Source organism: Haliotis rufescens, unplaced genomic scaffold (genome assembly GCF_023055435.1).
Source record: "Haliotis rufescens isolate VD_foot unplaced genomic scaffold, xgHalRufe1.0.p SCAF_4, whole genome shotgun sequence".
Taxonomy (NCBI): domain Eukaryota; kingdom Metazoa; phylum Mollusca; class Gastropoda; order Lepetellida; family Haliotidae; genus Haliotis; species Haliotis rufescens.
In genome coordinates this window covers 42,721,223-42,738,849 of record NW_025964112.1, presented here as the reverse complement: position 1 = coordinate 42,738,849, position 17,627 = coordinate 42,721,223, and the positions used below count along the sequence as shown (strand labels likewise).

The 17,627-nt window shown below is 39.7% G+C and overlaps 2 protein-coding genes across 2 annotated transcripts; both read right to left on the bottom strand.

The window, feature by feature from the left end:
• Nucleotides 1-408: 408 nt before the first annotated feature.
• Nucleotides 409-6,504, bottom strand: LOC124135980 (melatonin-related receptor-like). Its single transcript, XM_046501714.2, has 5 exons — nt 6,425-6,504; nt 4,169-4,424; nt 3,105-3,278; nt 2,116-2,221; nt 409-1,401 (listed from the first exon to the last, which is right to left on the bottom strand). Exons 1-5 carry the CDS (start codon nt 6,502-6,504, stop codon nt 1,223-1,225), a joined length of 795 nt encoding a protein of 264 aa, XP_046357670.2. The 3' UTR covers nt 409-1,222.
• Nucleotides 6,505-6,811: 307 nt separating this feature from the next.
• Nucleotides 6,812-8,176, bottom strand: LOC124135981 (mucin-2-like). The gene has a single exon (XM_046501716.2). The coding sequence runs from the start codon at nt 8,174-8,176 to the stop codon at nt 6,812-6,814; it is 1,365 nt and encodes a 454-aa protein (XP_046357672.2).
• Nucleotides 8,177-17,627: the final 9,451 nt, after the last annotated feature.

The window sequence follows — 17,627 nt, the reverse complement described above, 5'->3', positions numbered from 1 at the left end:
CGACACATGAAATATCCTCTATTTAGTTGGGGGCGGTCGGGTAGCCTAGAGGTTAAAGCGTTCGCTCGTCACGCCGAAGACCCGGGTTCGATTCCCGACATGGGTACAATGTGTGAAGCCTATTTCTGGTGTCCCCCGCCGTGATATTGCTGGAATATTGCTAAAAGCGGCGTAAAAACATAATCACTCACTCACTCTATTAAGTTGCCGTATACGGTGTCATATTAGGTTAGCAGAAAAATATTGGGCGAGGCGTGCTTACGTAGTATGACACCGTATACGGCAACAAAAGACATTATAATGAATTTATTATCCCGAATGTTTACACTATCTAGAATCGTTATCGCCCATGTCATGTCAAAATGAAAACTTACACTTACAACCGATATAAATAACAGGACCAGTACATATGTTTCCGACACAACGTTTTAATGTAAACACATACGGTAACATTGGAAGCTACAATACACCAAATGTGAACGTTTAAACAAGTTTAATAGCTCAATTGGATAGAATTATCACAGAAATGCTCCCAGTTTATCAGAAATCTGCGAGCCACTGTAACTTGATAGCAGCCCATTTTTCCTCATCGAATTCTAGGTGACGTCATTGGCGTCACGTTTCTTGTTCGTGACATTATCCTATATTATGCTCTATCACGTTGCTATTTGTAAATCACTAACCTCTGTTGTGAGATTTTTTTATTAATAAAGTCGTGAACGTGGTTTCTTCAAAAAGTAATGCCTTTGCACATAACAATTAATAATATTAATACACAAAACAGCGTCGTTCAACGAATGTGAGGTGAGTGTTTGAAAATCCAAAATGGCTGTTACTGACGGCATACGGCCGCATATTAGGTCAGTAACAACCATCATGGATTTTTGCTGGCGGTATACGGGCTCATGTGGGGTTAGTAGTTCTGTTCTCTGATTGGTCAATCTCACTTTCAGGTAAAATAAATATTGTGCATTGTGACATTTCTGAAAGAAACACCTATCCATGACTTTGTGGATGTATATTATTGCCAAATATAGGATGATACCATGTATCTACGATTCTTGTACGGTTTCGCTTAGTCTGTCAGATATGAAACCGCGAACAGTCCGTTATCATCCTGTCCAATAAGAAAACATATTTACTTGTCTTCAGATCGCAAACGCAAGTTCCTGTTAAGCATCACATCAAATTACAAACAGCGGTCAAGGGTAGACAACTCTTCCTAGTACCGACGAGGTGACAATGGCCTGACTTGTAGAAGATTCGGGTTGAATCTGCCTCGTTCGCCTACTCCAGGCCTCTGTTTCAGCCTCGAAATCCTCCTTACGTCAGTCGGAGAGGGTTGAATACGACTCGTTCTAATTCTACGGTTAACACATCCCCGAACCACGGTTTGATACCCTGAAACATGTCGTCATTTGAGGTAGTATTACAGTTTGTGAACAATAAGAACATTCGGACATTTAACAGCAGATAGGGGATATTTTATGACCGTTTCAATTTCAGCGAAAGTATATGATATGAATATTGTTGATAATGTGCATTTTTTCTCAAACATACACACTGACTGTTTAAGATTGACTTTTTAATCAAATTGTCTGTTGAGTGCGCCCATTGGAGCCCTATGCCGCTCGATTTAACATCTGAACCAATCAGAACGCTGATCCTCGTCACTACTGCATGGGTTATCGTTTCGGCGGCGTATTGTTGTGATATATAACGGGAATTATTAAAAGGTTACACCCTGTAATGACATACGTAAATAAAAACTCCTTGAAACTAGTGTGTGTGTGTCTGTGTGTGCGTGCGTTCGTGCGTGTGTGTGTCTGCGTGTGTGTGTGTGTGTGCAAAAATGTTTGAGTAAAAACAAATTAAGCCATGTTGCTCAAGGGACAGAATTTTCCATTGCTCAAAACTAAATTATTGATTTTTGCACCAAAACAATGGTGTAACTATAAGTATATCACGCATATTCAATTTATTTTAACGTTACAAATAAATTGGCTCACATGCTATTTTCAGTTTATGCCATGGGCCGTCAAATTTTCCATTTTCTCCAAATTCGTTTCAAAGTGTAACTATCAGCCCACATCAAACTTAGAATGGAATATCTACCTCTCCTAAACTTCTTATTTGTGAGGCCGTATATTATTGGGTTGATGCAGCTGTTGCATAGCATGAACCATACAGCGACGACGTACGCCGTCCGTCCCGAGAGACCCTGAAATACAATAAATCAATCACAGGATATAGTCTTATGTGACAAATGGATGAAAACTATAATAGAAAAACTGAGGGACGGCAATTCTTTATCCGGAGGCGGGGCAGTGGGGGGTATTGCGGTTGGGATTTTATCGAAACAAATAAATTGTCGCAGAAAAATCTTTAAAATATAATTATGCTTCAGCCAGTTGAAGAAAAATGGCTGGCAGATAAAAGTGTTGGTTTTTTAAAGAACTATTTAGGCTCATAGATATAATTTAAAAAATATCTGGTTTGGGGTGTAGCTGAAAAGATACGTCATCCCGATATAAAATCCCAAACCTAAAATGGCGATATAACTTTGTTGTGATGGGTTTCGTCACAAATATATATACAGACAAGTGTTCAGACGCAGGAGTGAGTGAGTGAGTATGGTTTTACGCAGCTTTTAGCAATATTCCAGCAATATCACGACGGGGGTCACCAGAAATGGGCTTCACACATTGTACCCATGTCGGGAATCGAACCCGGGTCTTCGGCGTGACGAGCGAACGCTTTAACCACTAGGCTACCCGACCGCCCCTTCAGACGCAGGAACATATGGTATATGGTACAAGTCAAAATAACGAAATGCATCGGACATCGTTATGGTCAGTGCATACGACTGACGCCACCTCTCTGCACAGTCCACCATCAAGATGGAATAAACAGAATACAGCATTTGCAGATCCACATATCAGCTGACCTTAGTATACGCACGGTTTGATATTCAATTATTTTGGCAAAACTTGGGATTCGAACCCACGATCATAAGCTCCTGGCCCGTAGGAGCAAAACCGCAGACTACATTGTGACTACTGGGCCAGCCAAGTCCTTCTGTGTATCGAGGAATGTAAGATCACCTGGGGATCGATGAAGAGCAAGGAGATCATGGGGGTCCAGCAGACAAAGAAGACTAGCCACACCAGGAATAAGTTCCTCGTTAGCCTCATCTCACTACGACTAGTTGCACCCGAACCGTTGATGGTACCACGATCTCCGACACGTGACCTACTCTTGAAGAAAGTGATCAGAACCTGTGAAAAAATCAGAATGTGTGTTATAATATTCACCTGAAGTGCATCGTGTGTTTGTGAGCATGGTTTCACGCCGTTTTAATCAAATTTTAGCAATATCACATTGAAGGGCATTTTTTTCAGGATCCAGAAACGCATTTGCCTCAACCATGGCGTCCCAGAAAGAGATGGATAGTCAACTGTGACTTTGTAAACGACACCACAATCCCTGTTCATTAATTATGTAAATGGAAATACCTTTCTTCTGTAAATGTAAAAAAAAGGTTTGACCATAATAAAAAATATTGGCAACCACAGGGCAAATATTACAACATCCTGAACTATAATGTTGTATAAATGCAATATATACTCATCCACTTTTGAAAGGTATATTTGTATCTTTCCATGACATACAAAAATGATTATCATAATATGTCAAGTGTATATTTGACATATCTGATCATCAGAATCAAACGTTTAGAAGTATATATGTTGCAGTGGTTAGTGAAAATGTGTCCCAAGCACGTTCCACAATAGTACTGTTGGTCATCTTTTCAAACATAATGTATGCCTCTGTTAGCAAGAAATTCAAATTCAAATTATCGTATCTGGGTAAGGTGAGGTGAATGAAGTTTAACGTATTTTGGTATGACGCGGCCAGGGATCGAACCCCCGTCCTTCCGCTCTCAGGGCAGACGCTCTACCACTAAGCCACGGAGGCGGTCGCTCTCTGGGTAAGGAAGGGTCGGAGTGTTCTTTACACCGCTTTCATGTCTCATTATAGCAGTTAACCGGTAATGGGCTTCACACATTGTACCGATGTCAGGTCTCGAAACATCGCAAACATGTCTGCACGACCCAAGGCCCCCTGTAGTAAACAAACAATACATTCAGGGTACAATAAAGCTTACCAGAATGTAAGACACGGCACATATTGTTAAAGGCAGCAGTATCCCAACCGACGCCAAAAAGAAAGAATAGGATGGCGCCGCCCTGCGGTCAAAGATGCAGTTATCCCGGATGTTGTCAAAGGCGTAGCGGCCCCAACCTAACACAGGAAGTGCCGCAGCGGTGACGGACATGAGCCACAGGGTCAGGAACATTATCCCGGTATTTCTCCTCGTGTATATCAGTTGAGTGTACTTCATCGACCAAGTTTTAGCAAATCTGAAACAAAAACAGATATCAACCAAATATTGAGGCCTAATTTTGATATCGAGTCTCACAAGTGGCAATGAAAACAACATGTTATTAGTTTTCTGTGACCCCGATAGATATATAACCAGGTTTAGAGAGAATTTACTTTGCAGACGTCTGTATTTTAAAAAAAATGTCATGTAAGATTTTAATTTGTTTGCTTTACTGTTGATTCAAAAATCCAAAGATTTGCAGGTCTAAGGAAGACAAAATGCTTCATGTCAGCCAATTGAACATGTCTGTTAATTTTCTTTCAAAGATTTCCGCAACTTAACAATTCATTATTTCTGGTGGACCAAATATGGCTTTTATCCTCACTTCATAATTGGACAATGAAATCACGTTTTGGCAAGAAAATAAAGAATGTTGATCATTGATAGAATGTTCAAGTCTGAAAATAATACTATCTGTTAATGACAAATCATATTTCAACATTTTTTAGTCCAAGCATATTTTCACATAAGAGAGAAGGACCGTGCTAGGAACATTGTAGCATTTGCATGGTCGTATCATCCAGGGTATAAAAACCTCAGGCCCATAGTACAAAACTATGAAATGCACAATATGAGTATAATTTGAGCAAGGTAAAGTTCATGTATACTAGTATCTAAAAAATTATTGATGTTCTAAGTTTAAAAGAAAATAGATATATTTTGATAGTTCTGAAAAACATTGAGAATTTGTACCAGATATTCAAGAAACGAACTTCTCTGGATAGGGATTGTTGTGATAAATCGGAGGTAAATAACTGCGTCTACGTTCTGAGGAGGCAGTGCACACGAGAAGAAGTGGTATTCATTTTCGATGTAGTCAAAACCATAACGTTCACAATAAATACTTATTCTCTTCTCAACATCTATCCCAGTTCTTCTCCCTTTATCTATTTCGAGATTGTGGTTGATGCATCGACATTTTAAAAGTGCCATGCGAAACGTATTATTTTCAACACAAGTAAGATAATTGTATATTCTTAATACAGATTCAAGTGTACAATACGCTGTTAGTTTCGAGATTTGTATTAAACTATCGTGCCAGTTTAGTCGTTAATACGTTGCTTAACCTGTCTAAAAATATTAAATAAAGAAATATTGAATAATCCATGCATAACCAAAACTATGTTCAAATAAAAAGAAGCTCTGACAAATGTTACCCAATGAGATCTACCCAATTCATCCAAGCTCTAGAGAATCAACTATGTTTGCTTAGGATTCATAGAGATGAGTTTTATTCAATATTTTATAACTCTAATGGCATGATATGTGTCAAGTTTTTGTCTTCCACATTATCCGTGTACAGCACTGTCACTACCTGAATTTGAATATTGCATCTTAGTTTTGATATCCCCAAATCTCGGCACCATATGCTAACACTGGCAAAACCATGCTGTCAAATATTGTTGCTGCGCATACTAAAGACAAACTACCACATAAATAGTGTATATTGTAAATTTGTTGGCATTCTTTTCAGCTTGTTGTGAAAGAGTAGTAACTGTGCGAGTCCAGAATAATTTAAGAGTTTATATAATACCAACATACTAATTGATTGCCTCTATAAACTATTTTTCATCTCTTTGTAAGTAGCATCTGTTTTGTACGATGCACACTATATCATAAGCATGATACCAGGTGTTCGCGAAAAGGTGACCGTTTCCTGCCACAGGATATACACATGTGGCATTTGTGAATATATTAACCTCTACCCGTGAAGATCCGGTTTAGAATAGGTCTTCAGCAACCCATGTTTGTCGTAAAAGGCGACTACATTTGTCCTAAAATGGAGCGTGTGGTCATTTTCGCGGACTTGGTTGAGATACATATCATAGCATCCCAATTGCGTGGATCGGAGCTCATGATATCAATCAATAGATTGTCTGGTTGTGTGACTCGATTATTTACAGACTGCAGTCATATAGCTGCAATATTGCTCACTGCAGCGTTAAACAACAAACTAACAAACAAATGATTATTTACCTGTTTGTAGCGATGGCGGCTAGGAAGAACAGGGAGGCATAGAGACAAAGGAAGTTGATGAAACCTTGTATTATACACATTGCGTCACCCAACAACCAAGTCCGTTTAGCGCGCGCTGAGATTAACATCGGTATAACGAGGCAACAAATCAGTAAATCTGCAATACTGAAAAAGAAAGTTTCAGAGTCTAAGTTTCCAAACCTGCAATAAACTGAATTTGAAAACGATTAGGCATGCAGGATACAATAATACACATCAGTTTTATCGAATTATTATGAATGGTGGAAAATATGCCTTGCTAGAAAACTCTGTAGGATCATTGTTTCTACAGCGGAGGGTACATGACCAGAATGACTGACCTTGAAATATGAATTCGAACTATACTGACTATAACAGCGGAGTACCATTATCTACAAGAGTGACTGACAGTTGAGTATCAGTACGTCCCAGAGTGAATGACAGTGGAGTGTCATTATGACCCAGAATGACTGACAGTGGATTGTCAGTACCAACCAGAGTGAATGACAGTGGAGCGTCATCATGACCCAGAATGACTGACAGCGGCGAGTCAGCACAAGCCAGAATGACTGACGGTGGAGTGTCATTATGACCCAGAGTGACCAACAGTGGAGAGTCAGCACAAGTCAGAATGACTGACAGCGGAGAGTCAGCACAAGCCAGAATGACTGACGATGGAGATTCAGTACGAACCAGAGTGACTGATGGTGGAGAGTCACTACGAACCAGAGTGACTGACGATGGAGAGTCAGTACGAACCAGAGTGACTGACGGTTGAGAGTCAGTACGAACCAGAGTGACTGACGGTTGAGAGTCAGTACGAACCAGAGTGACTGACGGTGGAGAGTCAGTACGAACCAGAGTGACTGACGGTTGAGAGTCAGTACGAACCAGAGTGACTGACGGTGGAGAGTCAGTAAGAACCAGAGTGACTGACGGTGGAGTGTCAGTACGAACCAGAGTGACTGACGGTTGAGAGTCAGTACGAACCAGAGTGACTGACGGTTGAGAGTCAGTACGAACCAGAGTGACTGACGGTTGAGAGTCAGTACGAACCAGAGTGACTGACGGTTGAGAGTCAGTACGAACCAGAGTGACTGACGGTGGAGAGTCAGTAAGAACCAGAGTGACTGACGGTGGAGAGTCAGTACGAACCAGAGTGACTGACGGTGGAGAGTCAGTACGAACCAGAGTGACTGACGGTGGAGAGTCAGTACGAACCAGAGTGACTGACGGTCGAGAGTCAGTACGAACCAGAGTGACTGACGGTTGAGAGTCAGTACGAACCAGAGTGACTGACGGTGGAGAGTCAGTACGAACCAGAGTGACTGACGGTGGAGAGTCAGTACGAACCAGAGTGACTGACGGTGGAGAGTCAGTACGAACCAGAGTGACTGACGGTGGAGAGTCAGTACGAACCAGAGTGACTGACGGTGGAGAGTCAGTACGAACCAGAGTGACTGACGGTGGAGAGTCAGTACGAACCAGAGTGACTGACGGTGGAGAGTCAGTACGAACCAGAGTGACTGACGGTGGAGAGTCAGTACGAACCAGAGTGACTGACGGTGGAGAGTCAGTACGAACCAGAGTGACTGACGGTTGAGAGTCAGTACGAACCAGAGTGACTGACGGTGGAGAGTCAGTACGAACCAGAGTGAGTGACGGTGGAGTATCAATACCAATCAGAGTGACTGACGGTGGAGAGTCAGCACCAACCAGAGTGACTGAAGACATTAATTATGTTTGTGATCTGTTTCATACTTCTTCTAGGCATCTATTACATGACACGATTACATTCACCAATGAACATAATACATGATGTCTTCAATAACGCACAAGTGTTCGACAAGTACAATCGTACAATGCATTAAAGATTTGTAATGTTAACGTCGCCTGACGAGCAACTAATTCTTTAACCAGGGTAAAGTATGTGGTTCAACGGGTTATCCGATAGTTCTAAAGCGCCGTTGGGTACTCGTAGCTTCACGACGAAGTGTTGCCATGGAACAGATAGCCTTGGTTTGAAAGATGACATAAGACTTGCATTATTCTCCAAAACAAAACACTTATGTCACTGGTCATAATTCGAAGCGCATTTTCTTGTCTTCCTCAGTACATCGATTTCACCCTGTGGTGATTCCGGGCACAATGGGTCCACAGTAAGGCAAGCTTGTCTGTCATACGAGCTGACAATGAGGAGGATAGAGTAATTACAATATTATAAAACCCGGCATAGCCTTGTTTTATTTTTTGCTGTTGCTGTTACTGGGGGGGGGGGGGGTTGTATGTAGGTTTTTCTTGAGCAATTTTTCTTCAGTTTTTTTGTTTTATTTGCATTTCTTTATAATTTATTTCCTTTTTTTTCTTTGTTTTCAGAAAATAATGTTTGGTTTGTGTGATTTGTTTGTTTAATTGTTTGGGGAGGGACGATGTTGTTTTTGCGTTTAGTGTGTGTGCTTTCTCTTTTTTTCTTTTTTTTTCTATTATAAAAATTGGAGAGTGTAATTTACCTTCATACATTTGCAGCCGATTTTTCAGATGATCAGAAAGGGTTATGTTGCGATATCATGCTATTATGTGAGTAGGCTGGTAATCGCTCTAATGGGTTAATTAGGTACACCTCTTGGTATGCTTATCGCAAAATAATGCCAAAATCCAATGTAATGACATTTCTTTAAATGAATTACCTTCTATGTTAAGGGGGGTGTTTTACATATCGAGTTTAAAAATAAAAGTGCCAAATTGCACTCAAGTATATGTTCATGGCTCTACGTTATTATTACTGCAGCCCTCGGATCGGTGTGCACACATATTTTCATTCTAAGCTCCCAGAGGAGTATATATATTGTTATCTTTGATGATCTTAGATGCATTGCTATGCAATGTTGATCACGTGTTAATGCTGGAATAATACACACTGCCAGTTATGTCAACTGTATGCTATGATGCTACAGCTAATACACCATGCTATATTTCCATATTTTCAGACAATGTAAATAACAGTTAAATAGAATCGTTTGCGGATGCTGCAGAGAGAAATCCATTGAGTCCTGCGTTACTAATTCGTTTTGTATAATGTCCATATCGCCTTGATCCCAATAGAGCATTCTGAGCATATAATCAAGTCTAAGATCATGTTGCCTTGATCACAATAGAGCATTTAGAGCATATAGTCAAGTCCAAGATCATGTTGCCTTGATCACAATAGAGCATTCAAAGCATATAATCAAGTCTAAGATCATGTTGCCTTGATCACAAAAGAGCATTCAAAGCATATTGTCATGTCGAAGATTATGTTGCCTTGATCACAATAGAACATACAGAGCATATAGTCAAGTCAAAGATAATATTGCCTTTATCACAATAGAGCATTCAGAGTATATAGTCAAGTTCAAGATCATGCTGCCTTGATCACAATAGAGCATTCAGAGCATATTTCATGTCCAAGATCATGTTGCCTTGATCACAATAGAACATACAGAGCATATAGTCAAGTCAAATATAATATTGCCTTGATCACAATAGAGCATTCAGAGCATATAGACAAGTCCAAGTCCATGTTGCCTTGATCACAATAAAGCATTCAGAGCATATAATCAAGTCCAGGATCATGTTGCCTTGATCACAATAGAGCATATAGACAAGTCCAAGTCCATGTTGCCTTGATCACAATAGAGCATTCAGAGCATATAATCAAGCTCAAGATCATGTTGCCTTAATCCAAATAGAGCATCCAGAGCATATAATCAAGTCTAAGATCATGTTGCCTTGGTAACAATAGAGCATTCAATGCATATTGTCATGTCGAAGATTATGTTGCCTTGATCACAATAGAACATACAGAGCATATAGTCAAGTCAAAGATAATATTGCCTTTATCACAATAGAGCATTCAGAGTATATAGTCAAGTTCAAGATCATGCTGCCTTGATCACAATAGAACATTCAGAGCATATAATCAAGTCCAAGGTCATGTTGCCTTGATCACATTAGAGCATTCAAAGCACCTTGTCATGTCCAAGATTATGTTGCCTTGATCACAATAGAACATACAGATCATATTGTCAAGTTCAAGATCATGTGGCCTTGATCACAATAGAACATTCAGAGCATATAATCAAGTCCAAATTCATGTTGCCTTGATCACAATAGAGCCATTCGAAGCATATTGTCATGTTCAAGATTATGTTGTCTTGATCACAATGTCTTGAACCGATTTTAGAAATTCAATGTGTTAGAGCTAAATTTCGGAAGCTCCTATCTGTCAAGGTGAAAAGCGTATTACGTTCCCTCGCAATAAGCTTCACTTCGCTATATTCTTCGCTATAATTTACTCATCGTGGTAGTATGGCTAGGGAAGTAAATAAATATAATTTTAACCATGGCAGATAGGAGCTTCCCTAGCTAACAAATACATAATTGCTTATATTTTGATGCGCCAATAATACATACCCCAGATTGAAAATGAAACCATTTGAAGTCGTCTTCAGATCTTTGCATGATGCAATTGCGGCAATGACGAGGCTGTTGCCGGCAATGCCGACAACGCTAACGGCGGCTAGAGATCCTAGTTCCAGCACAATCTCAGTAGTAGTTCTGGTATCCACAACCACCGCCACTTCATCCACTGTAGAAACATTCATACCGAGAACCTGCAACAGATGAAGAACCACTCTCTAATGATGCATTGCTGTGTGCTCGCTTTGGTACTCCCAATGGAATGGTGCGATTGCTTTACTGTAACTGTGGTTACCGTCACTGTTGCATTTGATGCCTTCACGCCTTTGACCTCAGTTGGTCGCTGAAAGGCAGGGTTCCACAACGAGGGTCATCTTTTCGTTATAGATGTACCTTAGTTTTACCTATGTACTGATACTTTTTACTTTAATGATCAGTGTCAAAATTCCATTTTATCATATTTTCTGAATAAACACTTCTGATTACTCAACACAACTTTTTACATAATAAAACTATATAAGATATATAATTAGAATATATCTAATAATGTATACAATTTAGGCTTTGTGTCCAATCAGCCCCTATATGTTATTTACAATTTGGAATAAACGTTCTTGTTTAGTTGTAATCAAGACTTATTTCAAACACCAACAAAACTGCAATTGCAAGTAAATACAGTTATTTATATACAGCTAACATTAGAAACAACATGTAGGTTTGCACGATAAGAAAATCAAAAGAGACGGCTACCCATGTATTGGCGGCCATATGTGCTTCCAGATCGTACAGAGTATGCCCAGATGGTTATGTCGATACTATGGCGACAGTCCAATTGATTGACGTGGTTGAGAGGCTGTTCGTATACTTCATTTGAGGGGGCATGGGTGGCCAAGTCGCCTAAGGCGCCGCGATTCACTGTGCAGAGTTGCGTCCCTTGGGCACCCCAAAAACCTATGATTGTGGGTTCGAATCCCGGTTCGCCCCTATTATGTTTCTAGGTTTGTCATTGTCAGCACCATACCCGTTCTCGTGAGTTTCACCGAAGTGGCAAACGTCTGAGACCTGTATCACTTCGGGCTTTCCTCCCACATTAAGCTGACACGCCGCGATATGTCTGGAAAACTGTTGACAGCGGCGTTAAACCCAACTCACTCACTCACTACTTCATCTGACATCATCGTCGCCCCTGAGGGCGTTTCCTACATTTACATGTAGGACTGGTACTATCAAGTCCTGACACTGAATGTTTGTGAATAGATTTGGCTTCAATTACTTTTGAATAATGGGATACACTGTACTTATCCATGTTAATCCTGGACAGTGCCTTTTCAGTTTCACGAAAGACGAAAAAATCAATGTTATTTTCATGTTTTTCATTATATTACGAATTGTCGATGCAAAAACGAAATTCAGACAACTGTATCACACACGAAATCGAAATTAAACATTTCACAGAAATGAACATACTTTCTATGGCGTAGTGTTGATAGATAGTATTGTTTCCTGTCCGCTTCGACGTTTTTAACATGACAGATCCTTTCATATCCATATTAGTATAATAATGGATCTCACAGTTGTGTCCCGTGTGGATTCCTGGTAAGAATTGCTCCACAACAACCTTTACTGGTAGTTAGAGGCGACTCAATGGATCGGGTGTTCATGCTATGTGACTTGGTTGATTGTTTGTTTGTTTATTTGTTTTACGCCACACTCAGCAATATTCCAGCTATATGACGGCGGCCTGTAAATAATCGAGTCTTTCCCAGACAATCAGGGGACTGACACCATGAGCATCGATCCACGCAATTGAGATACGATGACATGTATCAACCAAGTCAGCGAGCCTGACCACCCGATCCCGTTAGTCGCCTCTTATAATTTTAGACATGCTACTTTTGGTGCTCAATTCTCTCATCTTTGTCAATCCGTATATAATTGCAAGTGATCCTGTGGCATTTTATGTGCTAAGCAAGTAATTTCATGTTTCCTTCAACAGGTAAATATTTAGCCAAGCCCACTAGCGGAACACTGTTTACTGATTGGCTGATAATATAATGGACTGTGCTATGTGCATTATTGCGCAAAAATCACTGATTTCGTATTGTTGAATATCATATTGTTTCCGTTTATGGAGATATAAACGTGAAATCCCGTTTGTAAAGCAGCGCATATATAAGAGAAATTTACGAAACTCTGTTAATCCGAATGATTTCGAGATTTCACTGTATGTCTGCGTGTTTCAATTTACACTTTACATATATTGACATATTTGATAATGTCACATTTCTAGTGATGCAATACACCTTGTACCACCATTCTTAATGATTATTCATAAAAACGTTACGATATACCCCAGGATTGTACAATGGGCTGTGTGTTTTGCAAATATATTTATGACGATGTTTTGTCGCTTTTATTGATTGAAATATTGTTGAATTATTGGACATGTTCACATAACTGAGAACTTGCAGTTATTCTTAGTTTCTCTTCAGACATGATATCGATCTCATTAAAATCAGATCTTTGAGCTCGCCTCCGCTAAACAAAGATCTAGGGACATCCCGTTACAGGTCACGTCAGAAAACAATTTCAAATGAAAATCAATCATATGATGAAATCAACTGAGAGGTATAGTTTCTGTTGACTGTTGCGGAAAAGGGCTTAACATCAAAATCCATCATGAAAATATGAGCACAGCACCAGGGAAGGATATCCTGTCCTATGCCACCACAGGGCAGCAGAGTTTAAGCGTGGCACGGATGGCCCTGAAGACAGCCTGTGACGTCGGCAAAAGTTCTTGCCACAGATGGAATTGTTTCAGAAAACTATGGAATGCCTTGTTTTCATCATGAGTCTTGACATGGCTCACAAGATGATCGTCAGATAAATAAATGTGTGCAATAGTCCACAATACAATTCAATCACGAAGAGCCGCCACGTAAATCAAACCACACCCTCCCAATATAATGGTAGATATAAGCGTTTGAGGGAAGAGCGAGGGTGGTGGGATCTATTGTCTGACATGATTTTTCGTGTGAGGGCATCAATACCCTGAATTCCTTGTTTCGCCCAATCAACAACACTGAAAGAATACGAAAGGATTGGTACAGCAAATGTATTTGTGGCATTGACTTTATTGCGAGCGTTCAGCTCTGAACTCAAGAACATTTGTACTCTGTACCAAGTTTCTCCTTGATATGGGCATTCTGGAGTTGTCCCTTATCTGCATCCCGAAGAACGTATGCGCCTGACCATGAGATGATCAATAACTCCTCCCCCAGGTAAACTGACTTACCCTCTTCTACCTTGCCACGTTTCCGGTGAAAAATGAACAAACATGAAGTTCAAGGTCATCCATGTAAAGGAGGTGAGTAAGAGGTGATGTAGATCTGTGCTAGTAAAGTATTCCTCTTCTTATAAACATTGGTTCCGAAGTCACCACCCGCCCCTGCGAATACATCCCAAGTTGAGTTGACCAACAATTCACTAAAGACTTGAGTAAAACAAGTAGTTGCTCGGGGAGGTCAATACATTCCAGTGACTTCAAAATCCATTCGTGATGTACAGAATCATAAGCTTTTCTGTCGTCTATCCGACACATTGATAGGTTACGAAGGTAAGTTTTAGCCTCTTCAAGGACCATTTTCTGAACCAGCAATTGAACCATACAACCCCAACATCAATTTCTGTTCCATGTAAATAATGCCATTGGAAGCGCAGTATGATGACACAATATCTCTAAGACACCCTGTAAATACTTTGTACTGTGTATCAGACAACAAAATAGGGCGGAAGTTTTTAGGGTCAGAAAAATCACCTTACATTTGGAGAAGTATTGTTCGACCTTTGCACAACCAAGTCGGAACGTCCCCTGTATTCACAAGAGAATTCAAACAGTGAGGTAATGATATCTGGACACATTGGATCAGTTTCGAACCGGTTTCGAATACCACCAGGCGCTTAGTATTAATAAGTGTAACAAAACAAAATCACCATCAAAGGTATTATAGCCATTATTACAAATATACTTGTTCCACTATTTAGTAAGTAAGTTATTAATGTTTACGTAACTAAGGACTAACTCTTGTGCATCTCCTTTAATTCCAGCGTGTACCTGTTGTACCTATTATGCGGTTTATTGCTCCACCTAATGTCAATGTTGTTTGAACCACGTACTGACATCAGAAAATTAAACAAACCAAACTATTGTACAGAAAAGAATTGCCTTAATTTATTATTCCTTACACCATAATCATGCTTATTTTGAACAGCCCTTTGCGTCTGACTGAGGCTTCTCTACAGATTACAGGGGTATCGACAATTGGACATTCATTTACCATTGTAGAGTAAATCCATAGAAATGAGAGGCATATCGATCTGTCCCACCTAATTGTGAAGATACTCGATTGATGCAAGTCGAGAATCCCCAGCAAAACGTGATAATACATTTTCTGTGATTCAGTTCAATGGGTGGCGTGTGACAGACCAAACAGAATGGAAATAGCGATTAGGAACCACGGACGCCCTCTCACCTTCTACGGCTGTTAATTTAATCTTATACATAACACTGTACATGTGTTAATTAAACGAACCCCTAACTGTCGATCGCTGGGTGTGCAAAATATGTGTGCCGCAAATTCGGCGTCAACACATATTTCCTAAATCTCTTCATGTTCCTAATGATGGTGCTCACCTGATTTGATTCATTTCGCGAAGTAAGACCCGTTTTATCGCAATAAAGATTTTGAATATCGATCAGATCGTCTTGACTTGGAGCCGCCATTTTGTTGCATCCCTTGGGCACGGCAGAAACCTATGATTGTGGGTTCGAATCCCGGTTCGCCCCTATTATGTTTCTAGGTTTGTCAGCACCATACCCGTTCTCGTGAGTTTCACCGATGTGGTAAACGTCTGAGACCTGCATCACTTGGGGCTTTTCTCCCACATTAAGCTGACACGCCGTGATGTGACTGGAATACTGTTAAAAGCGGCGTTAAAACCAACTCACTCACTACTTTCAGTTGGTACAACTAAGGTGGTTGGACATGATGGCATAAGTAACAGGATCATTGACAGTCAGCTAAAAGTATAATAATATCGAAACCCCTAACTACACTGTTAAATATATCATTACAGTCAACCAAATTCCCCACAACCTGGGAGGAAGCACTTATAACTCCTGATCACCAGATGGGTAGTGCAAACGAAAAAGAATTGATCTCATTACATATCTATTGCACCCACAAGCTGCTGCCAAAGTTCCAGAAAAAGGTGTTTTTAAATATGTATTCAACTTTCTTAGAGATAATGAATTTCTAAGTATTATCCAGTCTGGTTTTATTCCTGGAGATTCAACGAATAATCAACTGATCTATTTGCAGGACTTTATTCTTAAAGCCGTTGATGATGGTAAAGAAGTAAGAGCATTTTTTGATGATATAAGTAAAGCTTTTGATAAGGTCTGGCACCGTGGATCAGAAAAACAAACAAGAGGCTAATGGTATAAAAGGAACATTATTAAAATTGTTTGAAAGTTATTTAATGGATGGAAAACACAGAGTATTTATTTTAAAAATTTAATTCCAAATTAAACTTTGTACTGGCTGGAGTACCACAAGGGTCTTTACTTGGTCCGCTGCTGATCCTGATTTGCATCAGTGATTTGGTTAATAATAGAAATAGTAATTTTAGACTTTGTGCTGACGATGTGCCCTCCGTTATTAGAAAACGCCGCCACCTGTCTGTCAATCAGTGATCTGATTGAAATCTCTGATTGCGAAATCGTGGCGAAATCTGAGACCATTATCGCTAAAGCACAAGAATCAATCTTTATCATTATTCAACAAAATGGTATATAATTTAGCACCAGCTTTTCTCTGCAGCCTTATCCAAGGCAAAGTTAACGCTCGCAGTGATTACAGTCTTAGAAACACCTCAGACCTCCAATCAATCACTGGACAAAATATCATCCATTCCAAACAATCCAAAACTTGGAAATACCACCATTCCAAATGGAAATATGACCATTCCAAAATTTGTCAAGGCCAAATTTCCAAGCTTGGATTTGTTTGGATTTGTTTGGATAAGTTTGGATATGTTTAGATACAACATGTCATAATCATATCTGTTAAACGTTGTACAACGTTTGACCTTATGTGAGATTAGTAATGACATGAAAGTAAATAATTAAGAGTATTTTGGCACTATTTACCACGAAAAGGCCAAATCATGAGCAAATTTAACTAAATGAATTTCTGTCATTTAAAGTGGCTACTCTTTATATTTAATTTCTTATCTTCCTTGTCTATAATCATATGACATTGACTACGAACTTTGAACAAATAAACAAATATTTTGTTTTCCCATACCGACTTACGGTTGTCGTAGAACAAAGACCGTTTCGAGAATAAAGGGCCTCATTATTATAATTTGAACTAATATACATATTTACATAATAGTACTAGGTATAAATGAATTTTGATAAGTGTTCGTACAAGAATATGAACTTCGAATTATCTCAGAATTATGCGCAACGGTGTCGTGCCGGGTTAGCGAAAATCCAATTTTCTCTAGTATCAGTAAAGCGAAAACCCAAGTTGGGGTATTTGTCCCACGAAGGCGAAAATGAGTAATTGCTATAAAAACACCGGATTACCGTAGTTTAGATTAGCGCCCGTGCTGTTACAAACAGAGGAGAGGAGAGGAGAGGAGAGGAGAGGAGAGGAGA